The following is a 12,339-nucleotide window of genomic DNA, read 5'->3' on the forward strand; positions in this document are numbered from 1 at the left end:
AAAAGGCCGGGAACCGTTTCTCTTGGATTCCCAAGGATCAAAGCCTCTGGAAGGAATGCAGCCCAGTCAAAACTTTGACTTTAGCTCTCTAGCACCAATTTTTGGACTTCCGACCTCTAGAAGTGAAGATGATAAAATTGTGTTCTTTTCAGCCAATGTTGGTGGTAATTTGTCACAGCAGTAGTAGGAAACTGATACAGAAGATCTTCAAGATAGATTACAGTGTCACAGTGCCCTGCTGAGCTGTGTTGGGACCTGAGGCAAAAGGAAAACTGTCTCCTTCTTAATGTTTTATGTAATTAAAAATTTTTAATCCCCCAAAGCATTTACTGAAAATATTATTGATATTTCTGCTTCCATTAAACACAGAAAAGTAAAAAGCTTGTGAATTTTAATTACCTACTTTTTTTTTCTTTTTTTTTTCTTTTTAGGGCTGCACTTGCGGTATATGAAAGTTCCCAGGCTAGGGGTCCAATCAGAGCTTCAGCTGCCAGCCTCCTGCCACAACCACAGCCATGTTGGATCCGAGCCACAGTGGCAACATACACCACAGCTCATGGCAACACTGGAATCTTAACCCACTGAGCAAGGCCAGGGACCGAACCCTCATCCTCGTGGATCCTAGTTGGGCTTGTTAACCACTGAGCCATGAAGGGAACTCCTAATATATCTACTTTTAAGTGTCAATATTTTCAACAATGTTCTGGGCGGGGGGGGGGGGATTGCCATTAAAAATACATAGAGGGCGGTGTTCCTGTGTGGCTCAGCGGTAAAGAATCCGACTGGTAGTCAGTGCTGTGGCTCTGGTTACTGCTATGGAATGGGGTTTGATCCCTGCCCCTGGCCTGGGAACTTCCCCACGACAAATGCTTGACAAACACAAATAAACCAAAAAACAAAACGTAAAAACGGACACATAGGGACATTTTTGCTTTTGCCTCAGATTCCAACATGACTCAGTAAGACCTTGTCAAAACCTGTCCTGATTGAAGATTTTAGTATTTTGTTCGCTATGGGGTTGCTTTTTGCCATTAGCCTGATTTTTTTTTTCTTTTTTTTTTTTAACAGCCGCACCTGCAGAATATGGAAGTTCCTGGGCTAGGGGGTAGAATTCCAGCCACAGGTGCAACCTATACCAGCTACTGCTGGATCCTTAACCCACTGCCCTGGTCTGGGATTGCTTGATATTTTAGAATAGTGCGTTCAAATATCATTCATTTTGATTATTGAAGGTTTTTTTTGGAGCCACCCTAATTTTTGAGGTGAAGTCAGTGTCTCACTCTCTTCACCCTAATACTGACCCTGTAGGGGAAAAAAGCGGACTTTACAGCAATCCAATCCTAATTTTTTTTTAGGGCAGCAGCTGTGCCATATGGAAGTTCCCAGGCTGGGGTGGAATTGGAGCTGCAGCTGCTGCCCTATGCCACAGCCACAGCAATGGCAGATCCGAGCCTCGTCTTTGATCTACACAACAGCTCATGGCAACACAAGATCCTTAACCCACTGAGTGGTGGAGCCAGGGATTGAACCACATCCTCATGGACACTAGTCAGTTTCATTAGTGCTGAGCCACAATGCGGGAGTCCCCTAAATTCTTTTTTTTTCTTTTTTGCTTTTTAGGGCCGCACCCTCGGCATATGGAGGTTCCCAGGCTAGCAGTCAAATTGGAGCTATAGCTGCCGGCCTACACCACAGCCACAGCAATGCACAGGACTCGAGCCATGTCTGCAACCTATAACGCAGCTCACAGCAACACCAGATCCACATAAAAGAGATATTTTTTTAGATTCCACATAAAAGAGATATTATATGACATTTGTCTTTCTGTATCTGGCTTACTTAGTATGATAATCTCTAGTCTACCCATGAAACTGCAAATGGCAGTATTTCATTCTTTTCATGGCTAATATTCCATTGTCTATACATACCGCATTGAATCTGGGCCAGGGATTGAATTTGAGCCACAGCTGCCACCTACTGCAGGATCCTTTAACCCACTATGCTGTCCAGGGATGAAACCTGAGCCTCCGCAGTGACCATGCTGATGCAGTCAGATTTTAACCGACTGCCATGCAGCCAGAACTCGTATACCACTTTTTTTTTGTTGTTTTTTTTTTGGCTTTTTAGGGCCACATTGATGGCATATGGAAGTTTCCAGGCTAGGGATGGAATTGGAGCTGCAGCTGCTGGCCTACAACACAGACACAGCAAGGCTAGATCCAAGCCGCATCTGTGATCTACATCGCAGCTCACGCACCGCCAGATGCTTAACCCACTGAGCAAGGCCAGGGATCAAACCTGCATTATCATGGATACTTGTGTTCCTACTGCTGAGCCACAACAGGAACTCCCCCACATCTTATTAGTCTAATAGGTTGGTTCTATGTCTTGGCTATTGTACATAGTGCTACTGTGAACATTGGGGTGCATTTATCTTTTCAGATTATGATTTTCTCATGACATATGACCATATGCATGTTTTCAGATTGCAAGATGGTAGCTCTACTTTCAGTTTTTTTGAGGAAATCCCATACTGTTCTCTATAGTGGCTGCACCAGTTTACATTCCCAGCAATAGTAGAGGAGGGCTCCCTTTTCTCCACACCCTCTCCATTATTTATTATTTTTAGGCTTGATCCTAAATTCTTACCATTTCCCTTCCTCCTATCTCTCTTAAAAAAAACAAAAAAGCAAACAAACAAAAAACCAACAAAAAAACGGACTGGCCTAAACTGAGTTAACTTTGGGTTATGAGATGAAAAGTCATTTTCATCATCTTCTACGTCGAGATTTTTTTTTTTTTTTCTTCCCCTTCCAAATTAGTTGTACCTAATGTCCTTTACAGGTCTTTTACAGAAAGACCTTTCTTTCTCGTAGAAAGTGGTTTGGGCTGAAGCAACATAGTTAATATTTGTATATTTGTATACAGGTAAGAGTTTAAATAAAGAATCTATGCATGAGACAAACTAAAGAAACATTGTTTGCCCTCAGGATGGATTTGTGAACAGTTTTTGTCTTGGACTGTTTTAATCGTGTGTGTGTGCGTGCGTGTGTGTGTGTGCGCGCGTGCGAGCGTTGGGAATGGGGGTTATTAGATTTTTTTATTCTGTGTTTTTCCAGCTTCCAACCGCGTCAAGCCGAGGGATGGATATTCAGAAAGAACGAGAATCACCTGGGCTGACAGAACCAAATGTTCATATTGGGAGTATAATGTAACAGGTCCTGTAACGTTGTCTATAATAAGCCCAAAAAAATATGACCCATATTGGTTTCTTTAGCGTAGCGGTTATCACGTTCGCCTAACACATCAAAGGTCCCTTGTTTGATCCCGGGTGGAAACATTCCCTTTATCATTTCTTTATTATAGAATTTTAAAATTTGCTTCAAAATAACTGCAGTAGAAATTCAGGTTCTATGCTCTTTTTTTTATTTCTCTAATCTTTGTAGATATGGGATTTTATAAGTTATTGCAAAGTAATACAAATATTACTACAGAAAGTTTTAAATGGACCGTAAGAGCAGGGAAAAATGGAAAAGCTCCTTAACCATGTGCGTTGGCCGGGAATCGAACCCGGGTCAACTGCTTGGAAGGCAGCTATGCTAACCACTATACCACCAACGCAACGATGGAACACAATTTTCTTAGGTTTCTTTAGTAGAAGTATTACGTTTATTTGGGCGATACCAAGTTACTTGAGGGGGTGTCTTTCTCTTTAATAGCTCTCCCGGCACAGGAAGGAGCAACCCAAGGGACGTTTCACTCCATTGGATGCGGGGGCATGCTGGCGTGTCCCCCCCCAGTGCTCCGGCCTCTTTGGTGCCGGCCGAGCGGTGGCCAATCCCAGGCCGCCGCCTGGGCCGCTCGACTTCCGGGTCAAAGGGGCCTGAGCTGCCGGGTACCCCAGTGTCCGCCGCCTCCGCTGTCCCCCGCGCCCGCCACTTCCGGGGCCGCAGTCCCGGGCATGGAGCCCCGAGCTTGAGGTGCCGCTGGCCCCGGGACACCTTGCCCAGCCCGGCCGCCGCCCTGCACCGGCCCCGAGCCCTGGTGAGCTGCGCCCGCGCGCCCCGTCCGGCCCCGGCCGCGACCCTGAACCCACCATTGACCGGGCCCGCCTGAGCCTCAACCGTGGACTCTCCATTCACCCGCCTACCGGGTGCCCTCTGCCCCGGTCCGCGCACTCTGGCCCCGCCATTGACCAGACTCGCGGTTCCTCCAGTCCCCGCCTCTCTTCATCCCATCTTCCCCGCTCGACCCCTCCGCTTGCCGCGCGACCTCTCAGCCTCTTCTCGGCCCGGCCCGGCCCGACCCGACTTTCTCTCCCATCCCTTTGCTGCCCAGGCCACCTAGCTCTGGCTCCTTCCGGGGGTGCCGCACCTGGTAACACCTTCCTTTCCCTGCAGGCTGTGGAGGGCCCCGTCTTCTCCCCCTCCCCATGCAAACACATACTACCTATCTGAGAGCAGAGGCCACCTCCCTGACCTGCGTCCTGACCCCCACCTTTTCACCCCTCCCCAACGCTTGGCCTCCTCACCCGCATCCTCACAAGGTCCAGCCGCCTCTCTCAGCTTCCCTCCCAGGCCTCTCCAGCCACCCACCTTTTCCTACATAGGCTTAGCCCAGTCTTGACACTTTCCCATCCATGTGGCAGCTAAGCCATCAGAAGCGGCTAGTTCCCTTTGATCCAGCTAGTTCCCTTTGACTCTCCACCGCCCCCATCTCCGCCTGCCCGCACTCCAGGAAGTCACTTGCCTTGACCACAGGAACAAATCTTTCCAGGAGCTGGGACTTAAGCCCAAGGGGTGCCCTGTAGTCACCAATCCCTGTAGTGCCCTGCTGAATCCTGGGCGAATTGGGCCCAGTGGCTGGTCATGCATGTAGGGTATGGTTCAGGACATGCAGACAGCACTGCAGGGCTGTGAGGCATCATTAGGATATACTGGGTACAGAGAATCAGGCCCGACCCTTGAGGACTCCTGAATGGAAGGAGAGTGAGTGGTTAGCCAGTCTCTCCATTAAGTTGCCCCGTTAATGGCACATTTACTCTGTTAAGGTCTGTGTCACGTCTGCAGCCGGAATGGAGGCTTTCTGGACCCTTTAGAAGGTCAGTGGTGCTGGGGCGGGGTGGCCAGGAAGGCCAGGTGTGGGCTGGTGGGATTCATTTGCCTGCTCTAGAATACAGCATTTGGCAAGAAGTGGTTTCCTGCAGTCCTGGGGTCACTGCCCTTGGGGACAGTTGGTGGGGAGCCAGCCCAGTGGAGGCAGCTTTGTGTGCTCTTGCTGGAGTTTTCTTTCTCTCCAGCATCCCACTCTAGCTGCCCCTGAAGGACTGGGGGAGAAAAAGGAGGGCCTGCTGATTTCCAGCTGGATTTGGCCGATGTGTGCCTGCACCTCGCACCCCTAACACTGTGCCTGGCACTCAATCTGCAGATGGTGTGAATTCTGGCTCTTAAAAACAACTTTAGTGTAACTTTTTTTTTTTAATGGCCACTGGCCACACATGGAAGTTTCCAGGCCAGGGATTGAATCCAAGCCATAGTAGCAATGCCAGATCCTTAACCCACTGCACCACAGTAGGAACTCCCCCTTGGTGTAATTTTAAGCAACTTTTTTAGATGACAGTGTTAGCTGTCCTGTAGTTTCTGCTTCGTCAGCTGTTTTAGCTGTGCAGTCTCCTTTAACTCTCAGAGTAGCCTTAGGCATAGGCACTGTAGTTCCATTTTATAGGTGGGGAAGTTGAGGCACAGAGAGGTTAGGTGGTTTCTTCAAGGTCACATAACCCAGTAGTGGCAGAGTCAGGATTTGAACCCAGATCTCTCTGACACTAGAGCCCTCAGTTTTCACCACTGGACTGAGAGTGAAATCAGTGCTTCTTTGTGGTGATATTTTGTTTCACTTCTTCCATAAGAACTGTCCTGGGACCAGGCGCTGCTTTATTTTTCTCAGAACATCTGGGCATCTGTCTCACCAAGAAGTTACCAGGGTTCCCTTTGACTTTACACAGCATTCGAGTCAGGACAAGGACTCTTTCATTCCACCTGAGATGTCTAAGGAGTGCTGCCTGTGTGCCGGGGCCACAGTGGGAACAGATAAGCACCTGCCTCTGTGAAGCGGACATCCTGTTGTGGGGGGCTGCTCACCCACCCAGAGAAGGGTTCTCAGCTTCAGCACTAGTGATATTTGAGGCCAGATTATTCTTTGTAGTTGGGGGCCATCCTGCTTACTGTGGGGCACTTAGCAGCATCCCTGGTCTCTACCAGGCAGATGCCTGCCACCTGCCTCCCAGTTGTGACAACCAAAAATGTCCGCTGGGGGCCAGAGCTGGCCTCCATTGAGACTCCCTGGATTAGGGGGTTCCACTAACCCCCAAGAGACTCTATGTTCCATAACCATGTGACCTATAAAGGTCCCAGGATGCTGCACCCATTTAGATACGAACCAGAGGGAGGGAGAGGAGGCAACTCACACCACCCAGGTTCACACCATCTGAACCACTGGGTTTTTTTGTTTGTTTGTTTGTTTGTTTGTTTTGGTATCTAGTGTGAGCCTAAGGATCTAACTCAGGTTTTTTTCCCCAAACAATAAACACAGAGTTCTTCCCCCGGGCACTGCTGACATTGTGGCTGGATCCTCCTCAGGGGTGGGGCCTTTGTGGGCACTGGAGGTGTTTGGTGGCATCCCTGGCCCCACCCACTGGATGCCAGTAGCAACCCCCTCACCCCAACCAAGAATACCTACAGACATCAAGCGTCCTCTGGGATGAGAGGAATCACTTCCATTGAGAACTACTGTCCTACACTGAGTGCTGTGCAGAAAGGCCAGGCATTGCAATAGGGGTGACAAGGTCAAAACTGCGTTGCATGCCAGGAAGGATCCCTGAAGAGGTGATATGGGGATACAAAGGATAAGAGGGACCATGTCATACAAAAAGCAGGGCAGGAGTTCCCGTCATGGCTCAGCGGAAATGAATCTGACTAGTATCTATGAGGACACAGGTTCGATCCCTGGCCTCGCTCAGTGAGTTAAGGATCTGGCATTGCTGTGAGCTGTGGTGTAGGTTGCAGGTGTGGCTTGGATCTGGCGATGCTGTGACATAGGCTGGTGGCTACAGCTCTGACCGGACCCCTTCCTAGCCTGGGAACCTCCATATGCTGCAGGTGTGGCCCTAAAAAAAAAAAGAAAAAACACAAAGGGCAGAGGTGTTCCAGGTAGAGGGACTGTAAGTGCAAAGGCCCTGAGGTGAGAGGGAGTCAGTGTGTAAGGGGAGGTTAAGGCCATTGTGGCTGGAGATCATGGTCAAGGATGGGGGAGAGGTGGGGTCAGGAGGGCCGTCAGGGAGCAACCACAGTAGGGAATTTGGGTTTACTTGATTTCCAGCAAGGGCCTGTGAATGGCATCCCCTGACTCATTTGAAGCTCCCATCGTCTCAGGGCTTTTCCCCTTGGGAGAGTGGCTTGATTTCTGGCAAATGCCTGGCAGCCTTTGGAATTTCAGGGCAGGGCCTGAACCATCTGCCTCATGAGAATGCCCTCGGCTTTGGGAGTGCCCCATGGGCGGGAGGGCTGCCTCGAGGAATGGGAGCAGGGAGCAAGGCCAGGGCTTGCACCCCTACACTGTGAGAGCAGCAGCCCTGCATCTCTCCACCAGCAGGCTCACCCACCCAGAGGTCAGCCGAGTGGTTAATGCGGAAGGTTAAGAAGCTGCGGCTGGACAACGCGAACACAGGACGTTGGAGAAGGTAAGGGGCACACCTTGGGCGCCTTGGGCAGTGGGGACGTTGCATTAGTTCCCAAATTCCCAGTGGAGTCTTAGGTCTGGGCAGGCCCCTTCGCCGTCCTCGTGTTCCTGCATTTCCCCAAGGAGCCATCCTGGCTGTTCTATGTGGGCCAGTGTGGGATTTCTCAGCTGTGGCATTGTTGACATAGGCTGGGTCATTCGATGCTTGTCCTGGCATCATAGGGTATAGAGCAGCACCCCTGGGTGCCAGGAGCGCCCCCCGCCCCCAGTCGTGTCAACCACAAATATCCCCAGACATCACCCAGTGTCCTGTTGTGAAGGGATCAGCCTCAGGTGAGAACCGCTGGCCGGGTGGTTAGGACTGGACGTGGGTTTGGGGTCCAGCAGGCTTGGGCTTGTCTTTTCTTGTAGGTGACATTGGGTGGGCCATTTGGTCTCTGAGCCCACTTTCCGGTCTCCCAAACAGGGACCAGCCCCAAACTCACTTTCCGAGGTTGCAGTGAGGATTACACGTAATTATCCACACAAGGCCCAGGTGCTCGTAAATCCCACATGTGGGGCCTGGCGCGAGATGAAGAGGCCACAGGAATTCCTTGATAGAGCTGATCTATCTCACCATCAATTTTCTGATGCTCAGACTGCTTTTAGTGAGCACAAGCAGTCAGGGAGGCGGGAAGAGAATGGAAGACGGTCCTGGTCCTGGAAGACGGGGCTGATGTTATTAAACTCGGTGATTTCCCAGACGCAGGTTCTGAAAACGGGCCGTGTCTCTGCGTTGGGGGATCGTTTAGGGATGGGGCCCAAGTCTCCTTTCTTACATGCTCTAGGTCCTGGGTGTGTACCGCCTGGGCTGCACATGGACTGTTTGAGACTGGTTGTAGGAGCTGGAGGCCAGGTGGTGCCGGGCGGCCCCATGGGGCGGGGGTGGCTGGCCATTTTCGGGGACCCCCGCCTGCAGGGGTGCGGCGAGTTCCTGCCTTTATCACTCCATGGTCGGCCTGAACTCTCCCAGCCTGCAGCCCATGCTGAGGATGTGCACTTCCTTCTTACCTTCTGCCCTGCTTCCCTCATCACCTGCCCCCCTGAGGGTGGGTGGTCCCAGCTCATGAAGCTCCAGCTCAGACAGAGAAATCACAGAATGCCCCCTGACCTTAACAGTGATCGGCCGGCCACTCCCAAGCTGTGGGCTGGCAGTGTCACAGCTGGGAGGCATCCTACCAGTTGGCAGAAGGAAAGTGTAGGTGGACGTGGCCTAAGTGGCTTGGAATCCACTTGCATTTCCCCAGCTGTGTAAACCCTTGACTTAAGAAGCCGAGCCCCAGTTGGCGCCGAGTGAGATGGGCTGGCGCAGGCTGCCTTCAGAAGGGCAGCATTTCGTTCACCTGTTCCTCTCCCTGCGCCTCTCCCTGCCGCTGGCGGGTGGAGAGGCGAGTGGAGGGTTCGGGTATAGCGGCAAGCCTTGGCCTGTCTGGGCTCTCAGGCTGCCTGGCGACATCCAGAAGATTCCTAGAAGTTTCTCCTGATGTTGCATTTCGTTTCTCGTCTCCTGGATCGGATTTTTGCTTCTTGGGCTCTCTGTGCTGATTGGAGGCAAGGTCATTTTTATGGTTCTTTGCTGTGGAAATAAGCCATGAGATTTTATGACTGCTTCTGCCAGGCTCTCAGCTTATGGGCTCCCCTGTGGGAGCCCTGGAGGCCATGGTCTAGTTTTTCTGCCATGAGCACGTGGCTCATGAAGTGTGGCAGCAGACTTGGGCGCGGGGGCGGGGAGCTTGGCGGGTTAGAGGACATCCCCTGGCTTGGTTCTCCAGGCCTCTTCCCAGCAGCTTGTGGGGCCATGGGGCTTCTGCAGTGCTCTGCCGGTCCCGCTGTGGCCACTGCCACCCTAGGGATGAGACACAGCTTTGCGACAGGCCAGGACCTACCTTCGGCAATGTTCCTGTCCTCCCAGGGTTTGCTTTATTTGACCCAAGGGGCCAAAGGCTCTACTGGCTTGTGGTTCTCCATCATCAGAGCCACTGTCAGGGGAGCTGAGAGTGGGCAGCTCTGCCCCCCAGCCTGGCTGGGTTAGAACAGGGGGTGTGGCAGGGAGCCAACCTGGAAAGGAAACTCGGAAAATCAGCCCGCAGCAGTGCTCAGAAGCCATGGGTACCTCCTCCCGTCTTTCTCCCCTTGCCTCTCAGAGTGGGCAGGGGTCCTTTGTCCTGTGGTGGTCACTCTGTGGGGTCTCGGGTTGGCAAGAGGTAAAACCCTCTGGGAGTCTTAAGGCCCCCACGTGAAGAGGGAGCACCAGTGTGTCCATGACTCCTTTGAAGCCGTCCCTCGGCCTCCTCTGTCCCGCCTTGGGGGGGGGGGTTTGTAACTGTTTCAACTTCCTTACTAACAAAGGAACACGGACTTGTGCCCCTAAAGCCACTAATCCCGGAGGAGGAGGGATTGCTTTGCCCATTCGGTGCCCTCACAGGAAAGGGGGGCTGGCCTGCTCACGCAGGCTGGCCTCACTTCAGGCCTCCCTAGACAACCCCAGCTCTTCTAGACCTGGGTCAACGTGGCTGTGTTTAGATTTCCCTAAAACAAATATTTGCCTGGCCAAGCCAGTTCAGCCAAGAAGTGCGCCAAGCACTATCAGGGGGAGGGGCGGCGAGGGAGCCATCGCAGTGGTAGCTGCCCCTGGAGTGGGAGGGGAGAGGGGGCTGGCCTCTGGGGAAGGGTATGCCCGCCAGTCCTCTCACCTGGAGTTCCCCATGTCCAGCGGACGTCTGCCTGGGTCTCTGAGCACCTCTGGTGAGGAATGAAAGGTTCCCCCACTGGCCAGCAAGCTGACGGCAGGGGTGATGAGCTTGGCCGACCCATTCCTTAAGCTCCATTCTTGGTGCATGAGCATGTCTCCCAGGGGCCTTCCCCAGAGTCTGGTGCTCTGTGGCTCCCCACGGAAGGCCTCCTGTGTGCCTGGGGCCATGTGACATTCTAGGGATACTGCCCTGAATGGGACAGATGCAGGGGAGACATGGGATCCATGAACAACCACGGTGACGAATGCTCTGAGGGCAGGGGCGACCAGGTGGCATGTGAAAGACGAGTGGAGAGGCAAGTTTTGGTACAGGTGGTCCTCGGATGACCCAGCAGATATTTAAGCTGAGATCTGATTAGAAGTTAGTATAGGAGTTCCCTGGTAGCGCATCAGATTAAGGATCCGGTGTTGTCACTGCTGTGGTACGAGTTTGATCTCTAGCCTGGGAACTTCCACATACCATGGACTTAGCCAAAAAAAAAAAATTCAGTAGAGGTGTGGGGGTGGGTGGGGAGTGTTCCAGGCAAAAGGGACAACACACATCAAGACCCTGGGGTGGGAAGGAGTCTGGCCTGTTTGGGGAGCTGAGAGAAGGCCACTTTGCCAGAGGCCAATTGATGAAGGGAGGTGAGGTTTGAGGGCCCTGCAGAGGTCAGAGGACAGAAAGCACCAAAGGCTGTGATGCTGGTTTTCACTCTAAGACACAGCTACAGCACTTGGGATCCCAGCTGCGTCTGCGACCTACGCCACAGCTCTCGGCAGTGCTGGATCTTTAATCCACTGTGAGGCCAGGGATCAAACCTTTGTCCTCATGGATCCTAGTCAGTTCATTATCATTGAGCTTCTATGGGAACTCCTAGGATTTTTTGTGGATGTGCCGTTGAGTTGGGAGACGGTTGTAGTCATTTGGCTGTGAGGTGACGGTGGCTTAGATCTTAGGGTTTGTGGCTGGAGAGAAGTGGACCAGTTTGAGAAATACTCAGGGGGACAGGGGAGGCTGCCCGGTGGTGGGCCTCAGCTGGGGTCATCAGAGAGTATGATGGCGGGGGCAACTGGTGAGTGGAACTCGGGTATCACCCCCCCTTCTCATCCTTCCTGCCCATCCCTTCCCCCTTCTAGCTTCTCGTTGAATTCCGAGGGGGCAGAGAGGATGGCCACTGGGGCGCCCACGTCCGACCGGGGCGATCGGGGTGACACGGTTGAGATGGAGGACCCAGCCTCCCGATTTCAGGTGCAGAAGCACTCATGGGATGAACTCCGGAACATCATCCACGGCAGCCGCAAGAACTCGGGTCTGATCGTCAACAAGGCTCCACACGACTTCCAGTTTGTGCAGAAGACTGACGAGTCAGGCCCCCACTCCCACCGCCTCTACTACCTGGGTAAGCTCCCCTCGGGCCCTCCAGGTGGCCCTCGAGCAGGGCCATGTTTCTGGTACAGCAGTTCCTCCGTCCTCTAGTCTTGAGAAGTTAGCCAGTCCAGTCAGGTAGAAGTTTCAAAGCCATGGGCCCAGCCCTGCGCAAATTGTCCCATGAGTGACATGTCTTGATGCCACCCGTGGTTGACATCTATTTATAATGAAAGTTAGGAGCAAGGTTCCCAAGGAGGCCAGGTGTGTGGGTAAGTGGAGCAGAGGGCCGCCCTGCCCCATCCGTGTTGCAGCAGTGCTGTGGTTCGAGCCTGGTATGTGGGCCTGAGTCCCTGAGATTGTTTCCAGGCCCTGTCAGCCAGGCCTGCCCCCTGAGTCATTTCCCAGCCACCTGGGCTGGGCTGGGCTGGGCTGGGCCTGGCTAAGAAACAACTTGACTTCTCCC

General features: G+C 52.5%; 1 protein-coding gene and 1 non-coding gene across 21 annotated transcripts in view; one reads left to right on the top strand and one right to left on the bottom strand.

The window, feature by feature from the left end:
• Positions 1-3,549: 3,549 nt before the first annotated feature.
• On the bottom strand, positions 3,550-3,621 carry TRNAG-UCC (transfer RNA glycine (anticodon UCC)). Its single transcript has one exon. It is a non-coding gene; the product is annotated as a tRNA-Gly (tRNA).
• A 242-nt stretch (positions 3,622-3,863) lies between these two features.
• The window catches only part of DPP9 (dipeptidyl peptidase 9), a 44,989-nt gene continuing 36,513 nt past the window's right edge, over positions 3,864-12,339 (top strand). For 7 of the 20 annotated variants that reach the window (XR_014837770.1, XR_014837771.1, XR_014837772.1 and 4 more), the window contains exons 1-4: positions 3,864-4,044; positions 5,051-5,101; positions 7,648-7,735; positions 11,645-11,907. Coding sequence is in view for 3 of the 20 variants with exons in the window: in XM_021084042.2 (XP_020939701.2) it covers positions 7,680-7,735; positions 11,645-11,907 (319 nt within the window). In the remaining 17 variants the exon portion in view is untranslated. Of the gene's footprint in view, positions 4,045-5,050; positions 5,102-7,644; positions 7,736-11,644; positions 11,908-12,339 lie in introns of all 20 variants that reach the window. The other 13 variants (XR_014837762.1, XR_014837765.1, XR_014837773.1 and 10 more) reach the window with 4 other exon arrangements.

The sequence above is a fragment of the Sus scrofa genome, chromosome 2, assembly GCF_054392235.1.
Source record: "Sus scrofa isolate SSC_HxYL_T2T_F1_AM1 chromosome 2, Sscrofa_HxYL_maternal_Yorkshire_Landrace_v2.0, whole genome shotgun sequence".
Lineage (NCBI taxonomy): Eukaryota > Metazoa > Chordata > Mammalia > Artiodactyla > Suidae > Sus > Sus scrofa.